This window comes from Equus caballus, chromosome 20 (genome assembly GCF_041296265.1).
Source record: "Equus caballus isolate H_3958 breed thoroughbred chromosome 20, TB-T2T, whole genome shotgun sequence".
Classification (NCBI taxonomy): domain Eukaryota; kingdom Metazoa; phylum Chordata; class Mammalia; order Perissodactyla; family Equidae; genus Equus; species Equus caballus.
In genome coordinates, this window is record NC_091703.1 from 16871072 (window position 1) to 16892577 (window position 21506).

The window sequence follows — 21506 nt, forward strand, 5'->3', positions numbered from 1 at the left end:
ATTGCAGCCCGACAGAAAGGCGTCCCCGCCTCGGAACCCGGGCGGTGGCTGGCTCCGAGCAGCGTCGCCCAGCGGGCAGAGGCAGCGGGTGCGTCCCAGGGCCTCCTCCTTCCGCGGCGCTCGGCGCCCGCAAGCTGCCACCTCCCCAGGCAGCCCGGGGAACTCGGTCGGCACTGGGAGGTCGGGCCGGGGTCGAGCGGGCGCTGCTATTGGCTGCCGGGGAGGCGGAGGCGGGACTGGGCCGCCGTGATTGGCGGGAGCCCCGGCCGAAGGGGGCGGGGCGCCTATATCCGAGGAGTCCCAGGCGCGGCGTAGGCAGTCGGGCTGTTGGAGTGCGGCGCCGCCGCGGGGACCTGGAGAGCCGGCTGGCGGGCGGACTGGCGAGGGGGTGGCGGGGAGGGCGCGGGGCCACGGGGCACAGGGCTGGGGTCTGCAGGGCTGCAGTTTCCTGAGGGCCAGCCTCGCTGAGCCCGGGGCTGGGTCTGAGCGGTGGCGAGGCGGCAGCCCCGCGCACACCAAAGAGGAGGCGGCGGTGGCGGAGTGGCGGCCCCAGCCATGCTGTGCTATGTGACGAGGCCGGACGCGGTGCTGATGGAGGTGGAGGTGGAGGCGAAAGCCAACGGCGAGGACTGCCTCAACCAGGTGAGGACGCGGGGCCAGGCAGGGGGACCCCCATCAGTTCCCCGAGGCCGAGGGCCCTCGCGGCGGTGCCGGGCACCAGGGTGCGCCGCTTGCTAGGGGCCGCGCGGCGCTGCAGCGGTGGCTGGGGGAGAGGGAGCCCCCTCCTCCCCGCGGGCGTGGGGCGCGCAGCCCCCATCCCGGCGCGCCGGGAGCCCGTGTGGGGACTGGGGAGGACGCGCCCGGCAGGCCTGCCACCCTGCACCCCAGCCTGGCACTTTCCCAGAAGAAGGCGACCCAGTGCACCTGCCGCAGGTGTGTGCATGATGCCGCCTGCCGGGTCTCCGCGGGGTCTGGCAGCGCCACCTGCATCCCGGGATGCGGTGGCTGGAGGCGGTCGCAAGTCCCTGGGATTGCTCGGCAGACACCCGAGCCCCTGTCTCTTGCTGCTTCTCAAATGGGCCATTCACCTGCATCCCCCTATTTGCGGGGGACGAGAGGATCGTAGGTTTGGATCCTCGACTCCTCAGTTGTCTTTAAGCACGCGTTTCCTTAAGAGTAAAGACCAGTTCCAGAGAGTGCCTGTTGGTGTGGCAGACAGCAGATTGGATGTCGAGTGAAACGCTGTGCCCTCCAACCCCCTAGACCTGAGATGTTTGAAAAACCTCTTGTAAAGCTTAGCTGACACTTGTGGCGTGTTTCCTCCATGTGTTTGTTGTTTTTGGAGTCCAGATGGTTAAAATTGTCCAGATAATAAGCTGCCAAATCAGCTGTGCAGATTGTGCTGGTGGAGGGAATTCCGGTGGTTCCCCTTCTCAGCCTTTCTGGACGACTTCTTTTGAGGACTCCTTTTTCTCTGCTGCAGTTGGAATGTCCTGGGTATTAAAGGAAGCACGAGCCTCAATACTGCATCTCGTGGTTTAGCATCACTGGAGCCTTAGAACCTTGTTCTTCCAGCTGACAACAGGCACTGTAACACGGCTGAACTTTGTAAAAAGTAGGCAGGAGTCAGCCTCCGATGGAGTCCTCGGGTTTTCTTTGACAACGAGGACCGTTTGCTCATCCATGCCGCATTCATTTTTGTTTTAGGTGTGCAGGCGTTTGGGAATCATAGAAGTGGATTATTTTGGACTGCAGTTTACCGGTAGCAAAGGTGAAAGTTTATGGCTAAATCTGAGAAACCGGATCTCGCAGCAGATGGATGGGCTAGCCCCTTACCGGCTTAAACTGAGGGTCAAGTTCTTCGTGGAGCCTCATCTCATCTTACAGGAGCAGACGAGGTAAAGTAGCGTGAAAATAAACCAATGTCAAATAGACCTCGGATTCCAATTCAAAAGGGCCATCGACCTTCCCGGAGATGTTCACCGGCAAATTTTTTTTTGATAGAGAGTGAGTTGGTTCATAACTTAGAAGTTTTCCATGGCACAGTCCTTTGTTAAGGGGAAGAGGGCGCTGCATAGTTGGCCTGGGGTACGTTTTCTAACTCTTCCTGTGGTTTTTTTCTTGCCTTCATAAACAATGGGAGAGCAGGGTTGAATCCTTACAAACGCTTGAGATTAGTGCCACAAGGCAAAAAAAAAAAAAAAAAGAGAGAAAGACAAACCCAACTGACTTCCTGATTGCAGTGTGTAATGCCCGATAGTAACCTCTGCCTGAGCAGTGTTACTCTAGGTCATTGTCCGCTGCTCTAACAGACAGCAGGAAGCTGTTCCTCTTGGGTTACTCAAACTTGGTCAACTTCTTCAGCCTAGTGTCAGATTACAATGTGTAGCAAAGAGCGCTGTCTGACTTAATACACGATTTTGAAAGTTTTTAAGTTTCTTGAAAACTCACTAAGAGAATTCTTTCTAAGGCCAGTGTAACCGAACTCGAACCCACAGAGAACGCTACACATGATTGTTGAGATTAGATGACTGAATTTGTCTTTACTCCTAGAAAACCACCCGTAGTGGCAGACAAACTGGAGTATGCGGTTTCCTTTTTCACCAGAAAATCTTTTCTCCCCTGGATTGGCTGTAATACTTTTCTCGAGGATGAGCCAAATTAGGAAACTGATGTTTAACATTTCTTGCTGAAATGCAAGAGACCTGAATCTTATAGTAGCATGTCAAAAAGCAAACAAACAACTGCTTTTAAACACAGCAAACTTTGGATCTAAGTTCTAATGTTTTTCATAATTCTTTGGCTTGGAAATTTGCCATGCATGTGAAAAATGTGAGTGTGAAAATTTTGAGTAATGATGAGTGAGCAATCTCCATGAAGAGTCTTTAACATGTCATTTTTTGTTTGTTTGCCAAAGGACTGTTGGAATCATATTTTGAAATACTCTGCGTTTGAATTTGAAATCTGTGCTTTGCCTGGTTATGGAGCTTTAAGGGCTGAGGGAAATGCTCAATTTTGTTTCTGAAGGAAGTTGGTATATTGAATTCTTAGTGCTCCTGAAGATATCTTGCAAAATATTCAAGTGACTGCATGTTTAAGGATGTTTTAGTTGTCTATATTAATCAGAACAGGCTGGGTTGTGTGTGTGTGTTTTTTTTTTTTTTTACTTAAATGATGATTTGTGAAAGCTTTCATTTTGCCTTTCAGAGTGATAACTTGCAGTTGAGTAAAGATAGAAAGTGTGTATTACACAATATACTGGAATTTGCATTCTGTAGTTTTATCATAATTTGCAGTCATTTCAGGGCCTCCAGATACAAATCTCTTTTGAGGACACAAATTTATTTTTTTAAGTCTGCAGAAGCTTGGAGGACCAAAGACATCATTTACAATGGCTGCAGTCATAATAGGATAATACATTTCTATTATGAATGCTTTCAGACTTTTCAAATTTATTGCTAGATGGTCCTTACCTATGTTTTCCTATAATTGAGTTAATAACTCCTATCAAATCCATTTTATTCATGTAAGAAATAGAGATATTTTAGGAATTATAATTGGGATCAAGTTTTTCACTTTACTGACTCAGTTGACTTTGACTCTTGAGAAAATTTTGCCAAATAGTGCTTCCAAGAATGCACATATCTAGTTAAACTAGGTAATTTTAATTGATTTTAATTCCTTTTGAAATCTTATTGAAAAATTAGTGGGATCTAAACTTTTGACTTGCTTTTAAAATATTCGTGAATTTTACTTGTTTTTGTGGGGTTGTCTGAAATACAGAATTTTAAGAAAATGCCGCCTAAAGCTTATATAGCATTCTGTTTTAATAACTAGATAAAGTTATTTGTAATTAGCATTTGTACTTTTTAATGAGGATCAGAAGTTTGACTGGGTCGAATTTAGTTACAATTAGCATTGTTTTTATGTGCATGATACTATAGAACAAAAATACTTATTTTCCCTAAGGTTATGTTAGCAAGATAAAGCTGGTTGATAAACTTTTTGCTATTTTCTTATTCATTATAAAAGGTTTCTATAAAATGCTGTGAAAATAAAATAGATCTGTTTATGTCGTGAGGAAACTCAGTTCAGTAATGAGAAGTGATTTTTTTACCGTCTCTCAGTCATGAGGGTGCATTTAGTATCCTGAAAGTGACTGGACAGTTTATTAAATGGTGCTCAAATGTCCTGGCCGAGTTGTCCTCTGTGGACAATTAAAGTAATTGTAAAATTGCGGCTACAGCCTGCTCACAGCAGAGCTGGCCTTACTAGGGGGCAGTTAATATATCAGTTTGAATTGGATTAGGGAGGCCGCTGTGAAAATGATGGGCAGGAAGGCCGGTTTGGAGAGCACTGGGGACAAGGCAGAACTCCTCATTCTCGGTCCAGCTCTGCCACAACCACCAGCGTACACAGACTTCCAAGCTGGAGCCCAGTTCTTCATCTCAGCTGAAAGCCCAGGAAGAGATTGTCTCTAAAATCCTTGCTAGCAATAAATTTTTTTTCTTTGTTTCTGCTTCCTCCCTATGTTATTTTCCTTAATGTTTTCCTAAATGTATTTCTCTGAAGACAGAAAAAGCATATCACATGTCTGCTTAGACGGGTCGATAGAGTCAATCTGGTCTCTGATTGGGCCTAATTTTAGGTTTGGTTCTCTACCCAGATTATTAGCTTTGCTCTTCAATGAGAGTCTCAAAAGTACCCAGAGAATCTTGTCAAGACTCAGCTGGCACATTTCAGAGGCGGAGGCGGCAGGTATTTTCAGCAGGTGTTTGCCCTGCTGTGGATTAAAACGAAGTGAAACTAATGTGTTCTGGAAGTAGATCTGAAATAATAATGATCTTTGAAATTCTCGCCTTTCAAAGGCTCCTCGGTTATTCACAGCAATTCAGACCAGATTTTGTCAACATTTCCAAAAGCAGAGATTAGGGAATTATATACTTCATCTTCAGAACTGGTAATTACACCATCCACTGCCAATAAAATCTGGCTGTTTCTCCTGACTTTGCCACACTTTAGCAGAGCGCTTTGGTCTTTGCTGGGGGCAGTCCTGCTTAGTTAAGACTCACCAACACCTGAAGTCTCTTTCCCAGAAAACAAGCCAAGTACAAGGGCTCCGGGAGTCCTGAACTAAACATTCACAGAAGTGCTGTAATCCTGAACATTGAGTCTCATCCAGATGTCAGTGACGTCCCTCATTAAGTCTCGCCGTCTTTCAGACCTCGGGTGGGTCATTGCTTCTCAGGAAAGCCCTCTCTAGGCCCGCTCAGGAGACCCAACTCTCCCAAGACGCTCTGTAGCTTTGCTTTATAGCATTTAATGAGCATCTAACACTACATTTCCTTATGTGCCAATTCGTTTATTGTCAGCCACTCTCATTATCTAAATTCCAGTAGCAGGGAGCTGATCAACATTGTATCCCCAAGTGACTGGTACATAAATATTTATCGAATCAGTGAATTAAGAACTTGAAAAGAAATAAGAAATGGGGTTAACTAATACTGATAATATAAATTTTCTTATAGAGCTTGAAATGTTTGCCAGTTTGCCTCTATAAACTGAAAAGTTTGAGACTATCTAAAAGAAATCTCACCATTGAATGTTTTGTAGCGATGATTCTCCGCTCAGAATTTGCTCAATGCTTGGCATTCTTCTGCTTCCTTCACCCCCTCCACCCCACCCCAGGCCATTTGTTTGCTGCGGCAATTAGCTCTTACCTAAAATGAACTACCTCTCACCTGGACTTTTTATGAAGTTCAGATAGTTTTCAAGTTTTCAAGCTACAGGCTCACTTTATCTCATTTCAACCAATTTGTAGGTCCTAAGTACTTACTAAACCTGTTTTTTTCCCTGTGCCCCAACAAAAATCACTTAGACATGTGAAAACCTAGGGAAGATGGCATCATTGAAACTCACAAAGCAGATGCCACATGCAGACTATTGGTAGATAAGAAGTGATGATCTCAAAGCAGTTCAGAGCTGAATCGCACTGGTCCTAGGTGGGGCCTATAAGCACGTTCAGTCTTTCAGACGTTCCCAGCGTTGGTGAAGTGGCTTTCATAATTTACCTTTATGGGATTCAGTATGGGTAGGTTCCATGGGATGCTATTGCAACAGCATTGATCGGTTATAAAGGTGTCATTTATGTTCTTCATGTCAACTACATGCCTAAGAATGGGATGACTCATTTTTTTTCATATGCCCAAACACAAAATAGGCCCCAGGAAAGTAAAAAAGGTAAAAACAGACTTGTATGTTCTTTCTGAAGAAAGTATTAATTAAATTTTGGAATTCTAATTTGTCAAGTTGTTCTTTTTGCTCAGAATACAGGATATTTGTGTTATTGTATGTTTATTTTAGCCATGGATCTCCCATCCGCGCCCCTTCAGTCTCTTCTTGAATTTTCTGATACTTATATATTTTTATGTATCATCTGAAGAACATTGAGGAATTGTTATGTGACCAAAATGAACTCTTAATTTTGAATATGTCATTTTAAATAAAATTTGAATCGTTAGATGGCACTTGGGGTCAGACTCAAGATGACCAATGGTACAGCTCCGGGAGCACCAGGTACATTTAATTTCCGAGTCATGTCCCACTGCAGCCTGGTCCCGAGCGTAAAAGCACTGCCCGCCCATCCAGACTGTTGAGGAAGAGATTGTAGTTAACGCTTTTTTTTCTTTTTTTGAGGTATGCTTTTTAGTGAGGAAGACTGGCCCTGAGCTAACCTCTGTTGCCATTCTTCCTCCTTTTTCTTTTTTTTTTTGCCCTCCCCAGAGCTCCAGTACATAGTTGTGTATCCTAGTTGCAAGTCCTTCTAGCTCTTCTATGTGGGATGCCACCACAGCATGGCTTGATGAGCAGTGTATGGGTTTGCACCCAGGATCTGAACGGGCAAACCCCGGGCCACCGAAGTGGAATGTGTGACCTTAACCACTGCGCCACCAGGCTGGCCCCAGTTAATGCTTTTAAACCACAGGATTGTCCGGACTGTTGTTTGCCTGGGACAGTGGATAATCATAGTTTTTAGAAGTGCAGATTTTATGCTTCTAAGTAGTAGTATTCTTCTGGTATGGGCTGTAACCACTTTTGAAAGGGAATTCCCCTTACCCCCACCCTGCAAATCTTTTAACTGCTTTGGAGCCTAAGGAGGAACAAAATTTTCGGTGATTCCCATTTTGTGTTTCGGGCTTTGAGAAGGATCTCCTTAGCCTGAATAGAGACCTGACTTGGTAATTATTTGGCTGTGACAGGTTTCTCAACTGCAAGCCCTCCATGAAACGTAGTAGATTTGATGGTTCGTTTTAAGTATAGCTCATCATTTGAATTCTGAACCTTGACCCTAAGGGATGTTCGCTGATATTATTTTCCCAACCTCTTACTATGAACATTTTCAAACATACAGAAAAGCTGAAGATCTTTACAGTGAACACCCGGTACCTCCACCTAGATTCTCCTAACGAGTTTACTAGACTTGCCTTGTCACATATTTATCCATTTGTTTATTCCTCTAGCCATCTATCAATCTCTCTTTTGGATGCTTTTGAAAATAAGCTGTGTGTAAGTCCACTTCCCCCTAAATACTTCAGTACACATACCATTAACTAGAGCTCGATATTTGCCTACGGTTCCTTTTATTCTTTTGATTTAAAATTTACGCGTGATGAAATGCATAAATCCTAATTATACCATTTAATGAGTTTTGACAAATGGATGTGCCTGTTTAAACGGAACCCTTATCAAGATATAGAATGTTACCATTGCTCCAGAAAGTTCCTCATGCCCTTCTGCAGTCAGTTCCTGCCCTCCTTCCCCACCCCACTCGGCAACCAGGGTCGCTGTTTTCCCACCATCGATTAGTTACGCCTACTCTGCTTCATATAGATGGGATCATGCAGTGGATACTCTTGTGTCTAGCTTCTTTTGTTCATCATAGATTTTTTTGAGATCCCCCATATTGTTGTATATATCAGTGGCTTGTTCCTTTTTCTTGCTGGATAGTATTCCATTTTGTGAATGTACTACTGTTTATCCATACTCCTATTGATTAACACCTGTTTTCCTGCTATTAGGAGTAAAGCTGCTATGAAAATTCTAGTACCTGTCTTTTTTGTAGACATATGTTCTCATTTCTCTTGAGTAAATACCTCAGAATGGAATAGCTGTGTCATAGAGGAGGTAATCATTTAGTTTTATGAGTAACCACCAGACCTTTTCCCAAAGCAATTGTACCGTTCTGTACTCCCATCAAGAATGTTAGAGTCCGGTTCCGCCACATCCCAGCCAGCCTTCTGGTGGGTATGTCGTGGTTTTAATTTGCATGTCTCTATTGATTAATAATGTTAAGCACTTTTTCATGTGCTTATTGGCCTTTTGTACATCATCTTTTGTGAAGTATCTATGAAGTCATTTACCCATTTTTATTGAGTTGTTGCCTTAATCTTTGAGTTGTACAAATTCTTTCTATATCCTGGATGCCAGTCCTCTGTCTGATATATGTCTTATAAGTACATCTTTTCCTGTGGCTTGCCTGTTTTCTTGATGTCTTTTGATGAGGAGAGGTTTTTAATTTTGGTAAAGTCTAATTTATCCTTTTTTTTCCTTTTACAGTTTTTGCTGACTTTGTCTTGAGAAACCTTTGCCCACCACCAGGTCGTAAAGAGACTCTGCTATGTTTCATTTTAAAAGCTTTCTGGTTTTAGCTGTTGCGTTTAGGCCTATGCTCTATCTTGAACTGATTTTTGTTTCTGGAATTTAACATACAAAACAAAAAAAAACTTGTTATAGCAATTCTGTTTTGATTTGATAGTTTTTAAATAGAACTTGGCAGTCTGAGTTTGGTTTAAAATAAACCGATGTGGTTAAATGACTCATTGGAGTGAGGCGACATACGAGTGATCTCAGTGGGGGGTCTAACTGGCTGAGGGACAAACCAGCCATTACTAACAGTGGCCTGGTTCAATCAGGTCTTTGGGGGAGAAATACAGTTCAATTATAGGGACCTGAGAGGGGGTTTTTTTTGTGAGGAAGATCGTCCCTGAGCTAACATCTGTGCCAGTCCTCCTCTATTTTATATGTAGGACACCACCACAGCATGGCTTGACGAGCAGTGTTAGGTCCACACCCAGGATCCATACCGGGGAACCCTGGGCCCCCAAAGTGGAGCACACGAACTTAACCACTATGCCACCAGGCTGGCCCTAAGGGACCTGAGAGATTTTAAAAATAGCTACTTAACCATTTTAAAGATGGTTTAAGTTGCTTAAGTTTTGAGTTTGATAGTGGATGTGGAGGTAGTTATTTTACATTTGTGTCACAAAAAGCTCTTCAAAATGATGTAACTGGAAGAGAACTGGAGGGCAGTCATTGAGAGCAGCCGTCCGTGGAGCAGATCCCCTACTCCCAGCTGGCCTGCTGAAAGTTCCGCTTTGATCAGTAAATGATTTCTGTATGAGACAAGCCAGAGTTTAGAGGAGAATTCTCTGATTGCAACTCTTAGAAGATAAATGACTTGACTTCATTCCTTAAAGCTGTGGAAAGGAATTAATTTTAAAAATGGAGGAAATTTGAAGTACTTTGAAACAAGAACATGTTAAGAATATGTGACTGTCTTTTTAAAATTAAAATTGCTCACATCCTATGTTCACTCCATTTTTTAAAAAATCTTCCGTAAAGCTACCGTCAGTTTGAATTCATTGATACCTGTGATTCAAAGACATGAGTTAGCCAGAATGTTTCAGTTTGTGCCCCAAGATGTGATCCACATAGTGAGAATATACATTTTCTAAGAACCTGGTAAAACTTGAAGAATCATGAATTTCAGGGTGTAACCAGAGCGATGTTTAGAAAATGCAGTTTGAGCTTATGTCTATAGTACATAGTCACAGACATTTGCTTAAGACAAAGGAAATCATTTTTTTCAAAGACTTACTTTCTGTTTATGATTCTAGCATGTATCCTAAATTGAATTAGAAATGTCAGCCACTTTTGATCTTTAGTAGAAAAAAAAAAACCCAATTCGCTGCAGACGTGACTTCTTTGACCACATCTGCTTGTTTTGATGTTATTGGTAACCTTTCACCCACTTTACAAAAAAGGGAAGGAGTTAAACTCCATGAGCCAGATGGTTCATAGGCCGGACAGTTTGAGAGAAATTGCAGGAGAAAATACGTGATTCAAAACCACCCCGAAGTATTGAGCCATCTCTGGATTCCCTGTTGGACATGTGTCTCCACACTCGCCATCCTCCCTCTTAGAAAGAGCACATTGGAGTCTGCTGATGGCTCGTCACAGCTGGCGACCTTTACTGTCACTGCTCTGTTGTGCTCCTCTCCTGGAGAGCATAAACTTGTCACCCAAAAGCCAGTTTGTGGCCAGTTATTTTCATAGGCTATGTTCCTTGACGCTAAAAGGCTAATAAGTTCCATCTATAAAAGAAACCATCAGACATGTGCACCCTGTAACCCCAGCGCAGGGCTTGGCCCAGAGGCCGTGCCCAACAAATGCTTGTTGACTTGAAATGAAAGGACTGCTTTATAGCCCGAAAACAGCAAATTGCAGGAAGGGCCCTGTCAGAGAGTTTATGTAAACCATAAGGCAGAGGACTTTGCTGCTTACGGGGTATGGATTGCAGTCCTGCCTAGAATGTGGGGTATGTAGAAGAGACCAGCGGCCCCCTGCTCCCTTTTGTTAATTCTGACCCACGTGTGAGAAAGGATCAGCCGTACATCTCGGGCGGCTGGCCACCTGTTCATGTTCTGTTACTGCTTCTTTGCTTTTGATTTTGACAGCTTTCTCTCCAGAAGTAGGCGTGGATAGTTTGGAAAAAGAAATTGGATAGATTTTAATACTTTTCTTTTGCAGGCTGTACTTATTCTTTAAGAAAGCAGAAACTAGTCTCTAACTTGATGCTTGGGAAATAAGTCGAGACACTTTCACATAAGCAGTACTTCAATTGAGAAGACGTAGTTTGTGACTTAAAATCTTTCATCATGTAATTTCTTCTTTAATGTAAGCATATATTCAGATTTTCGTTTCCTGCTAACATGGCCCCTGATGAATACAGAGACAGAGGTACAGTAACCCAGAGGAAGGTTAACAAATGGTCATCTAAAACCCTTTTGGGGGCTGAAGCAGTGTTATGACACCAGGGTTCTGTGGGAATGCTAGACCTCAGTTCTCAGCTATTTTAACACAAGTTATTTTTGCGATTATTTCTTTGCCCCAGTAGGGACCCCTTCTCAGTTTAGTGGTGTGGCAGAAATACTTTAAAGACTAGCAGATGTTTGCGTTAATAAAAACCATGCTTATCTTCTTTCAGTGCTATTATGCTTTCTCACTATGCTTTCTTCACAGGGGCTTTGGATAGAGAAAAAACTGCGGTATTTGGCAGTTTGATTATTTTAAATATTTCCTTATCATTTTAGAAGGCACGGGACATTGCGTTTAAACCGTTCTTAAAGGAAGATTAATGGCTCTTGTCAGCCTGACATTTTGAGACTCAGGAGAGCCCCTCCTGGCATCTCTAGCCTCATTTTCTCCCGCTTCCTCGTCTTAGATTGCATGTTATCCCCTCTGACTAGGGTGTAAATGAAAGCAGGGGTGAGGCCTGGAATAAGGTATCTGGCTGAACTGGGACTTATGAGCTCTTTTCGAGCTTTGCCCATGGTCATAACTCATGTGTTAATGGAAGGAATGCTGAGGCATTTAGGTGTGTTTGAGAGGCTATAACTAGCCCTCAGAGGAAGGATATCCCTCTCCATTTGCTAGAGACAAATTTTATAACCTAGGCCAATCTGCCTATGGCAGTTTAGATGCTCGGTCGAAACCTTGGGCAATACGGATTGGCAGGCAACAGTATCTGAAGTTTGCCAAGAGTTTCTAAGTGTGACGTGCCTTTCGGTGACTGTGGAATCTAGGATGGTATACAATTAGGACATGCTCGAGCGGAATGAAACGAAGGTGGGAATATAAACTAAATGGAGACAATACACAGTGTTACGTACATGTATAGAACTCTCTGATGTTGGAGGCACTTAAGTCAGCTTACATGCAGCTAGCTGTACTAGAAGTTAGAATGTGTCAAATAGTATAATAGAGGAATAAACAGTTTACATTTGATAGAGACAAAAGAGTATCTAATGAGGAGACAGAAAGAAGGGCCTACAGGACAGAGGAAGCAACAAGACCAGAGACACAGGGGCATGACGTGTTGGTTTTTCCAGAAAGAGAAATTGTCTCTTTCCTGTGGCATAGTGGCCACAGGGAATGACAGGAGATGTGGCTTGAAAGCCAAGGCCAGAGAGTGGAGAACCCCGGGTTCATGCTGACAGCGTGCTTCCCTGGCAAGCGGTGGGGAGTCCCTTGAAGGATTTTGAGCAGAGAAATGGCAAGTTCAGACCAGAAGCAAGCAGCTTGGAAGGCGGATTAGCACAGAGTCTAGAAGAGAGATCAGCTTAGAGGATATTGTAAATTCTCTGACAGCTGAGAGCGGCAAGTAGGACAGAGGAGGTAAAAGTGGGAAGAATGGGTCTGGGTTTAAAGAGTTTTCAGAGACAGAAAGTAGGTGAAAACAAGATTGAGAGTCCAAAGTGAGACTCCAGTGGGAACAAAAGTGGGTTTGGGAAGGAAGACAGTGACTTTGGTTTTGAACGAGCTGAAATTGGGACGCGGAAGTACATCCAAGTGGAGAAGTCTACAAGCATTTGGACATTTCAATATGATTGTTAGAAGCTGGGGCTGGGACTAGCAACTTGGGGGTCATTTGAATAAAAGTGAGGATTTTAAGATAGCAGTTCCACATTAAGATAAAGTTTTTCTGATGAAGACAGTTGCTTTTAAAAAATTATAATGCAGACACTTGTGTGTAATTATTTTACATTTTGTAACTTGAACGTTGCTGAACTTGTCTTAATTAGACTTGTTTTGTTTGGGTTCCCCTTTTTATTCCAGAGAAACTTAGTGCTTAGACTTATTTTGCCTTAATACCCATGATAAAAAAGGTTCTCGAGTGGTAAGCCTTTTCATGGTAGCTTTTTAAATTGCTTTGTTTTCCTTACTTAAAAGGGGTTGTGAAATTGCTGAGCGGGTTGCGTTTGTTGTGGAGTTAGTCCCACTCTCACATTGTTTTGCAGGCATATCTTTTTCTTGCACATCAAGGAGGCTCTCCTGGCAGGCCACCTCCAGTGCTCCCCAGAGCAGGCAGTGGAGCTCAGCGCCCTCCTGGCCCAGACCAAGTTTGGAGACTACAATCAGAACACTGCCAAGTACAATTACGAGGAGCTGTGTGCAAAGGAACTCTCCAGTGCCGCCTTGAACAGGTGAGGCTGCGGTTAAGGCTGCTGTTTATATTCATAGATCTACCAAATTTATAAGAATTTCCGGAAGAAAATGAACTTATGGTATATGCAGATAATCTGTGATTTTAAGACTAGGCCATTGCCCAATTTAACCAGTTGTTTTCGAAAGATGCTCAGCCTTGTGTCTGAGAAACTGGTAAACACAAAACATAATCCACACAAATAAATGCCCTTATGTGAAATGCTATGTAACAGGAATTTTTTAAATCTCTGACCTTTTAAGAATGCAAATCTTCTCAAATAAAGTCTGTCGTGTATATTGGTATTTTCTTAACCAAGAGGCCTAACATAGGCATTTTAGTTATCTATTCCTGCGTAACAAAGTTACCCTGAAACTTAGTGGCTTAAAACAGCAAACATTATCTCACAGTTCTGTGGGTCAGAAATGTGGCTGTGGCTTGGCTGGGTTCTCTGGCTCAAGGTCTCTCAGTTAGTGGAGTTTAGTCTCATCTGAAGGCTCAGCTGAGGGCAACATCTACCTCCAGGTTGATTCAGATGACTTGCCAGCAGGCCTCAGTGCCTCACCACGTGGTCCTCTCCCTGGGGCTGTTTTCTAACATGGCGGCTGGCTCCACCCAGGGCAGGCAATCCAAGGCAGAGCAAGAGAGAACACCCAAGGTGGACATCAGTCTTGTTATAACTTAATCTCAGAAGTGAGTGACATCTTATCACTTCTGCCATATTCTGTTCACTAGAAGCAATTCGTCAATCGAGCCCACACTTGAGGGGAGGAAATGACACAAGGGCATGAGCACCAGGAGGTGGGGATCTTTAAGGACTATATTAGAGGCTGTCTACCACAATAGATAAAATAAATCCTGTATTTTTTCAGTTGCAAGTGATCTAATCAATCTCTTATGATGCTATATTATAATGAAACTTCATAAAGTAAGTATAGACAAATGTATGAGAAGTTCCTATGCATAAATTTCTTATGCATATTTTTAGAGATTTTTCCATAATTCTTCCAATTGATCCTCATCCAGCATCCCCCAAAGTTTTTTCTACTATTTAATAGTCGAGATCTCGAATAGTGTGTTAGAAGTGTCTTACAGTAAGTTTGCTGAATAAGTGAAACATCAATAATATACGGCTTTTTAAGTTTTTGTGATTCACAAATGACAGTGTCAATATAATTCACTAGTCAAAATGATTTCTCTATAAAGGCTGCTTAAGTTAATCTCTGTACATACCTCTCTGCCCTTTTGATGTCCTTACAGCATTGTTGCAAAGCACAAGGATTTGGAGGGGACCAGCCAGGCTTCAGCTGAGTACCAAGTTTTGCAGATTGTGTCAGCGATGGAAAACTATGGCATAGAATGGCACTCCGTGAGGGACAGCGAAGGGCAGAAGCTCCTCATTGGGGTTGGACCCGAAGGAATCTCAATTTGTAAAGATGACTTTAGCCCAATTAACAGGTAACCCAAGTCTTAAATTTTTTTAGACTGAAGTATGTATATACTTCTGTGGCTGTGATCACGAAAATAGAAAATGGAGAGGGTTTTACTAAACTGTCATCTTTTAGGAATACAATGTCTCATTTTGATACATACATTAATTTTATTCAGGCTTTGATAACCATTGAATTATTTTTTTAAATACTAACTCAAATGTACTGATATGACAAAGTTAATATTTTTCAAATAAGTCATTCACTGCTATAAAAATCTCATTTTTGAGCCAGCCCTGATGGCCTAGTGGTTAAAGTTCGGCATGCTCTGCTTTAGTGGCCTGGGTTCGGTTCCCGGGCACGGAGCCACACCATTCATCTGTCAGTAGCCGTGCTGTGGCAGTGGCTCTCATAGAAGAACTAGAAGGAGTTACAAGTAGAACATACAACTCTGTACTGGGGCTTTGCAGAGGAGGAAAAAGCAATCTTCTTTTCCCCTATAGGCACATGCTCACACCCAGAACTTGCCCCACCACTTCTCTCGGCTTACCCACACTGCTTTTCAATGTGCCTTCATAACTAGGGAGCAGAGTGCTTATGTGATAGTCCCAAACCAAGCATCTGGGTTATGAGCACATGAGAAGTGACAGAGCTTTTCTTCTGGGCTTGCTCACCTTTCTCTTCCCGTCTTTCAGGATTGCTTACCCCGTGGTGCAGATGGCCACCCAGTCAGGAAAGAACGTGTACTTGACTGTCACCAAGGAGTCTGGGAACAGCATCGTGCTCTTGTTTAAGATGATCAGCACAAGGGCAGCCAGTGGGCTCTACCGAGCGATAACAGAGACACATGCTTTCTACAGGCACGTACCACTGTTTACCCCATAACCTTAGCATCGTCCATAGCTCTGAGGTTTCCAGGTGACAGCAAGGCTCCTACAGTTTCTGGTATCGTTGTGTCAATGAACCTTGTACAGAATTTTAAGAAATCAGCTGCTTTCGAACGTTTTGTTTCTGCCGTAGCAATGGAATGCTTATCGGCACGGTCCTGCTTTTCCCACAGAAAGTGTGTGTGTGTGAGCTGCACAGACATGTCCCACTGCTTCCCTCTTACCTTGTTTCCTCATCGCACTGAGATAACTCCCCCCGAGATAACTCCGAGTGGTTGCGCCTGTTCACCCACTGCGTTTGCCCTTTCCCAGCCAGGTGAGATAAGTCCTCTTTCTGGGAGAGCTGCTATCCTGAATCCTCACCACATAGGGAGGATCTCCCAGTAACAATATCGATACCCTCATTTCAGAGGATGTCTTAAAGGAGAGTTGTGATTGGACTCAAATATTTGGAAAATTAAAGCTAACAAATTTAATTGGCAGGCAACCTTAACATTTTTTATGTTAAAATAAACACACAGAGCCAGACCTGATGGCCTAGTGGTTAAAGTTTGGCACACTCCACTTCGGTGGCCCGGGTTCAGTTCCCAGGCATGGAACCATACCGCTTGTATCAGTAGCCATGCTGTGGCAGCAGCTCACAGAGAAGAACTTACCACTAGAATAGACAGCTATGTACTGGGGCTTTCGCGGGGGAAAAGGGAAGAAAAAAGGAGAAAGATTGGCAACAGATGTTAGCTTAAGGTGAATCTTCCCCCTACACACACACAAAAATTATAAATAGACACAAATTGTGGAGCAGAATGGGAAATTTGTAGAAGTTTTTAACATAAAGCTAATACTTCAAAAAAAACGTCCTTTTTCTTGCCACAAGCTGTTTGGACTGTAGCTCATGTCCCCAGAGGTGAAGGAGCACATTCACTGTCCCCTACATTTACAGCTGCTTGATTGGAGGGCCCTTGGGGACACTTGAGAAATACAGAGGTAGAATCTCTGAAATATTTAACACATATAAGACTGGAAGAATTTACCTTCGAGTGTGCAAAGAAGAGTATTATATGTCTGCTGACACGAATATTCTTATTCACACAGTGTGGGAAGGTCTGAGTCATGGGAATGCCCGGGCTTCTCTGTATTGAGGTGGATGTGCAATCTCTCCCGGCAGGTGTGACACGGTGACCAGTGCCGTCATGATGCAGTACAGCCGAGACTTGAAGGGCCACTTGGCATCTCTGTTTCTGAATGAAAACATTAACCTCGGCAAGAAGTACGTCTTCGATATTAAAAGAACGTCAAAGGAGGTCTACGACCATGCCAGGAGGGCCCTGTACAACGCCGGTGTGGTGGACCTCGTTTCCAGAAGTGAGCACAGCCCTCCGAACTCCCCTCTGAAGTCTTCGGAGAGCAGCACAAACTGCAGGAGCTGCGAGGGCCTCAGCTGCCAGCAGAGCAGGGTGCTGCAGGAGAAGCTGCGCAAGCTGAAGGAAGCCATGCTGTGCATGGTGTGCTGCGCCCAGGAGATCAACTCCACCTTCTGTCCCTGCGGCCACACCGTGTGCTGCGAGAGCTGCGCCGCCCAGCTCCAGGTGAGGGGCGTCCACTGGCCTGCTTCCCCCGGCGGGCTCGCCTCTCCCTCTGGTTCGCAGTGAGTGTGTGCCTGCTCTGTGCCAGGGGCTGGCTCCCTGATGCACAAATCAGAGTGTGCATCTCCACCTGGAAAGGGTCTTTGTGTGGTGACTTAAACGTATCGCCCTCTGGAAACATTTTGCATTAGCATACATTTTCAACAATGTAATTACTCTAAATCATGGACTTTTTTCAGGTTCTGGAAACGAGGCTCAGATGCACAAGGTAACGCATCTAGCTAGTGGCTGAGCCGGGAACTAGAATCCAGGCCTCCTGAGGGCTGGTTCAGGACTTCTTCCATTTCTTCCATTTCATATTGCCACCCGCTCTTTGACTCTTAGGAGGATGGCCTTTATTATTTACTTAAAATATCTGGGAAAGAATACTTAAGAGTTTTAGGTTATAGTTAATTCTCAGTTATCTGTGGGTGGTGGTTTACTCGGTCATTATTTGTGATTAATTTCCTTTTTTTACTGCATGTGCCTCTAGGGGTCCCTTGGGTCGGTTCTCACTTAGCAAGTCAAACTAATTTGAATATAATACAAAAAATAAAAGCAACTCATATATAGTATTTTTTCCCTTCTTGCACCTTGCATTTCCTCTTACAATAATTTTTCAATTCGTTTTCATTTCTCAGAACTGTTTGCTAAACGTCCCTGTAGTTATATGTAAAGTTAGCCCTAAATAACATCCAATCCTGCTAATTTCAGAATTATTCTTAGGGCTACATATGAGCCATCAGGATGCCTATGTCCTTCCTAAGAGGAGGTCATGCTCCTCCAACGAGTTATTTCCCCAGGAGCAGTCATGAGTTTTGCCTTTTTCTCCCCACGTAGTCTGACCCTTGTGCCTAAGGCTCCCATTATGGCTGAGGAAGGGACATGCAGCCAGGAATGTGGAGCTGTGGTCTGTGACCTGGAGCAGAGCCATGCTCATTGGTCACATGGCGTCAACCCAGGGATGCTGGCCTGAGTCAGCCAGCTGAGTCAAGGACAGACAGTCTCAGGAAGGGTCTCCTGCATCCCTGTTGGAGGGGTCATAATCTGCCCATGCAGGGCCCACAGCCTCACTGCCCAGCAAGACGACTTTAGGGATCGCTTAACTCACTGTGCCTTGTTTAGAGTTTGACTCACAACCTAGTTAATTTCCTTCAGTTTATACTTTTTCATAACATTCATTTTTAATTCCTTGTGAAGTATAAACTTAAAGCCGTTAGAAAGCAGAGATCTCTACCAGATGAAAGCTAGAAATAATTGTGACTACAACTTACTTAGAAAACAGAAAGTAATGGGTACCCCGGTGGACACTGAAGACACAGATCCTCGAAGCTGCCCTGACAGGTCCTCTCGGCTTCTCTTTTCCAGTCGTGTCCGGTCTGCAGGTCGCGGGTGGACCATGTTCAGCACGTCTATCTTCCAACGCACACCAGCCTTCTCAACCTCACTGTCATCTGATCTGCTGTGTGCTTACTGGACATGCCCTGTTTCCATGAACTGCACTGTCACGAACTGTAAAAAGGATAGATTGTGGAGAAAATAAATACTCCCACACCATCTGCCATGCAACATTTTAAAAAAAGGAAGAATCAAAAGAAGGGGCGCAGAATCAGCCCCTCCCAGGCGGGAACCGGGAAGAGCTCTGGGACGCAGACACATTCCTTGGACTTTCATTCTTTTTTGTGATCAAGTAAAGGAAAAAGTAAAATCTTTGATGTCAGTTAAGTGGCAGCATAGCCAAAAAAGTGGGTACCTTTTAGGAAATGATGTTGCTAAGTCTCCTTAATGTATCCCAAGGGAAGTTTCCTACCTGCAGCAAATTTTGTAAGAATTCGTTTTAAGAATGTACTTGGTTCTTTTTGTACGGTCATGGAGCTCCGGACATTTTTAATAGGAAATTTTTTCTTAAAGAAATAGTCATCCTTTTAATGTCATTTCTGTTTTTGTAACCTGTTCAAGAAGGATTGGAATGCAAACAGATTTAAAAATCAATTCTGTGACTTCTCAACAAGTTGACAACAAAGTTGTCAGATTTAAACCAGTCTGGCTAGCGAAAAACAGCTAACTCAATGTGGGTGGCTTCCTATTCTTTTTCCTTCCTCCTCTCCTTGCTCCCCCCACCCTCCCCAACCCCTGCCCAAGCCGTTCAATTAGAAAATGCTACCAGTTTGGTTTATAAGATTTCTGTGGAGTAGTCAAGCACTCCTTGGGCGTTTTGAGTTGGTGGAATATTTTATTTTAAGACTGAAAAGGGAGAGCCTGTTCTTTGGGTGTGGAGAGCATCGCTCGCTGAGATGCGGCTTCCTGGTGTACAGACTAGGGGGTTCTTCAGTTCCCCCAGCACTCTGCTCCAGCTTCCCCCAGTGGCATCTCTTTTGCTAGAGCTCTCAAGCCTTTTGCAGCCTTATCATAGGTATGCTAAATGTTGTATACTTTTTTTTTTTTTTTTTTTTTTAGTAAATGCTTAAGTATTTTTGCTTGTAACTTTTGCTTGTTCCCTTGTATGTGTTTGAAGAGGGGTTTCGGGGTTTTTTTGTTCTATGTTCTTAATCATGTTTTCCACTCCCACTTGGGCATTTTGGACTCTGGTCAGCTTGTGGGTTTTCTAGGATGTCGGGAAACCTAGATGACCTTATCGGGTGCAATACTAGCTGAGTGAAAGCTAGAAACCTACACTGTCACTTTACGGAGATCTCTGAGGATACTTTCATATTGCCTTAATGTAGCAGTAATGTGTTTATGCATTTGTTTCTTTGCACAGACATTTTGTCAAATATTAAAACTCTACTTTTTTATGGCACATATTAGCATATAAGCCTTTATTCCAAGAGGTATTTATTTTTTCACTTGTAAAAATATAAGGTTTCCACATAAAGAACTCTGTTATATCCTAGAGGACTTCTGTCTTTTATATTCAGGACAATAAAGACTTTAAAGCAAACCCGGGTGTCTGTGTCATCACATTACTGTCATTTAAGCCAGTTTTATTCATTTAAAAGAAAAGAGCATTGATAACATCATGGTTGGTATCTAATTTGGTCCTACATGGAAAATTTGAAGACATTTAGGGTATTGGCTCCAATTGAGGAGAACAGTCAACCAGTTGTTCACTCATTTATGTTTTCTGGTGATGAGATTGGGATGTGGGTGAAAATGGGGTAATGTACACAAGCAGGTGAAGAGTGAAAATTGAGGAAAGGACTGGAAGGTATTGCAGAAGGAAGGGAAGGGCGAAATTGGAAGTTGACAGTTTAAACCCAGATGCTACTGCTGGTTCATTGCTGGTCAGGACAAGTGAGCGCCCATCCAGGTCCTCGTGGGTCGGGGCTGAGGCTGCAGACTCCAGAGCTGTGTGGCCATAAGAGGGCTAGCCGGCTGCTGCTGGGACCTCAGCGCTCTAAGCATGCCCGTGTGTGCTAGTTTGTGCTGCTCAGCAAATTCTTTATGGAGTAGAGGACACTGCACATAATATACATAATGGATAATGAGCTGTAGCGGTTAACGAAGTAATTTCACCTGCTACGAAAGTTCATTTGGTTCAGTACAATTATTTCAAGTAATTTTTTAAAAATTGAGAGAAGGGAGGGCAGCCCAGTGGCATAGCAGTTAAGTTTGCATGCTCCACTTCGGTGGCCTGGGGTTCATGGGTTCGGATCCCGGGTGCGGACCTACACACCACTCATCAAGCTGTGCTGTGGCAGCATCCCACATAAAGCAGAGGAGGATTGGCACAGATGTTAGCTCAGGGCCAATCTTCCTCACACACACACACAAAAAATATGGCGTATTTGGGACCCTGGGGCAGTTTGGCATAACCAGAATATAGGGTGTATGGTTGGATGAGGTGGAATAGTGAGAGATGAGGCTGGGAAGTTAGGTTGGGAGCACACCCATGAGGGGGCTATGGGCCCTGCCAGTCTCTACCCCAGCCCCACTTGGTAAGAAGGTCAATGTCCACAAAGATCATAGAAGGGAATCTAGAAGTAGCTGGGTTCCACAACTCTGTTCACAACAGTCTTGTCTGTAGGTTTTACTTCCTTGTCTGGGGCTCTGGTAAGCGTATGTCCTCTGAGTTTTTAGTAAAGGTAATAGCGAAATAAAACTCTTGCTAGTAATTTGCACTAGAGATGGAAGCTGTCAGATAATCATTCAGAATTTAAAAGCTCATCTCAGTATTCCTTCAGATGAAGAAAATGGTAAGATAAAAATATAGCACAGCTTATTAGTAACGTCTTACCCATTT

At 43.7% G+C, this 21506-nt stretch overlaps 1 protein-coding gene across 1 annotated transcript; it reads left to right on the plus strand.

The window, feature by feature from the left end:
- The first annotated feature begins 292 nt into the window (after window positions 1–292).
- Window positions 293–20204, plus strand: MYLIP (myosin regulatory light chain interacting protein). Its single transcript, XM_001493152.7, has 7 exons — window positions 293–642; window positions 1708–1898; window positions 13140–13325; window positions 14585–14782; window positions 15450–15614; window positions 16807–17227; window positions 18632–20204. The coding sequence occupies exons 1-7, from the start codon at window positions 556–558 to the stop codon at window positions 18719–18721; spliced, it is 1338 nt and encodes a 445-aa protein (XP_001493202.1). The 5' UTR covers window positions 293–555; the 3' UTR covers window positions 18722–20204.
- The last annotated feature ends 1302 nt before the right edge of the window (window positions 20205–21506 follow it).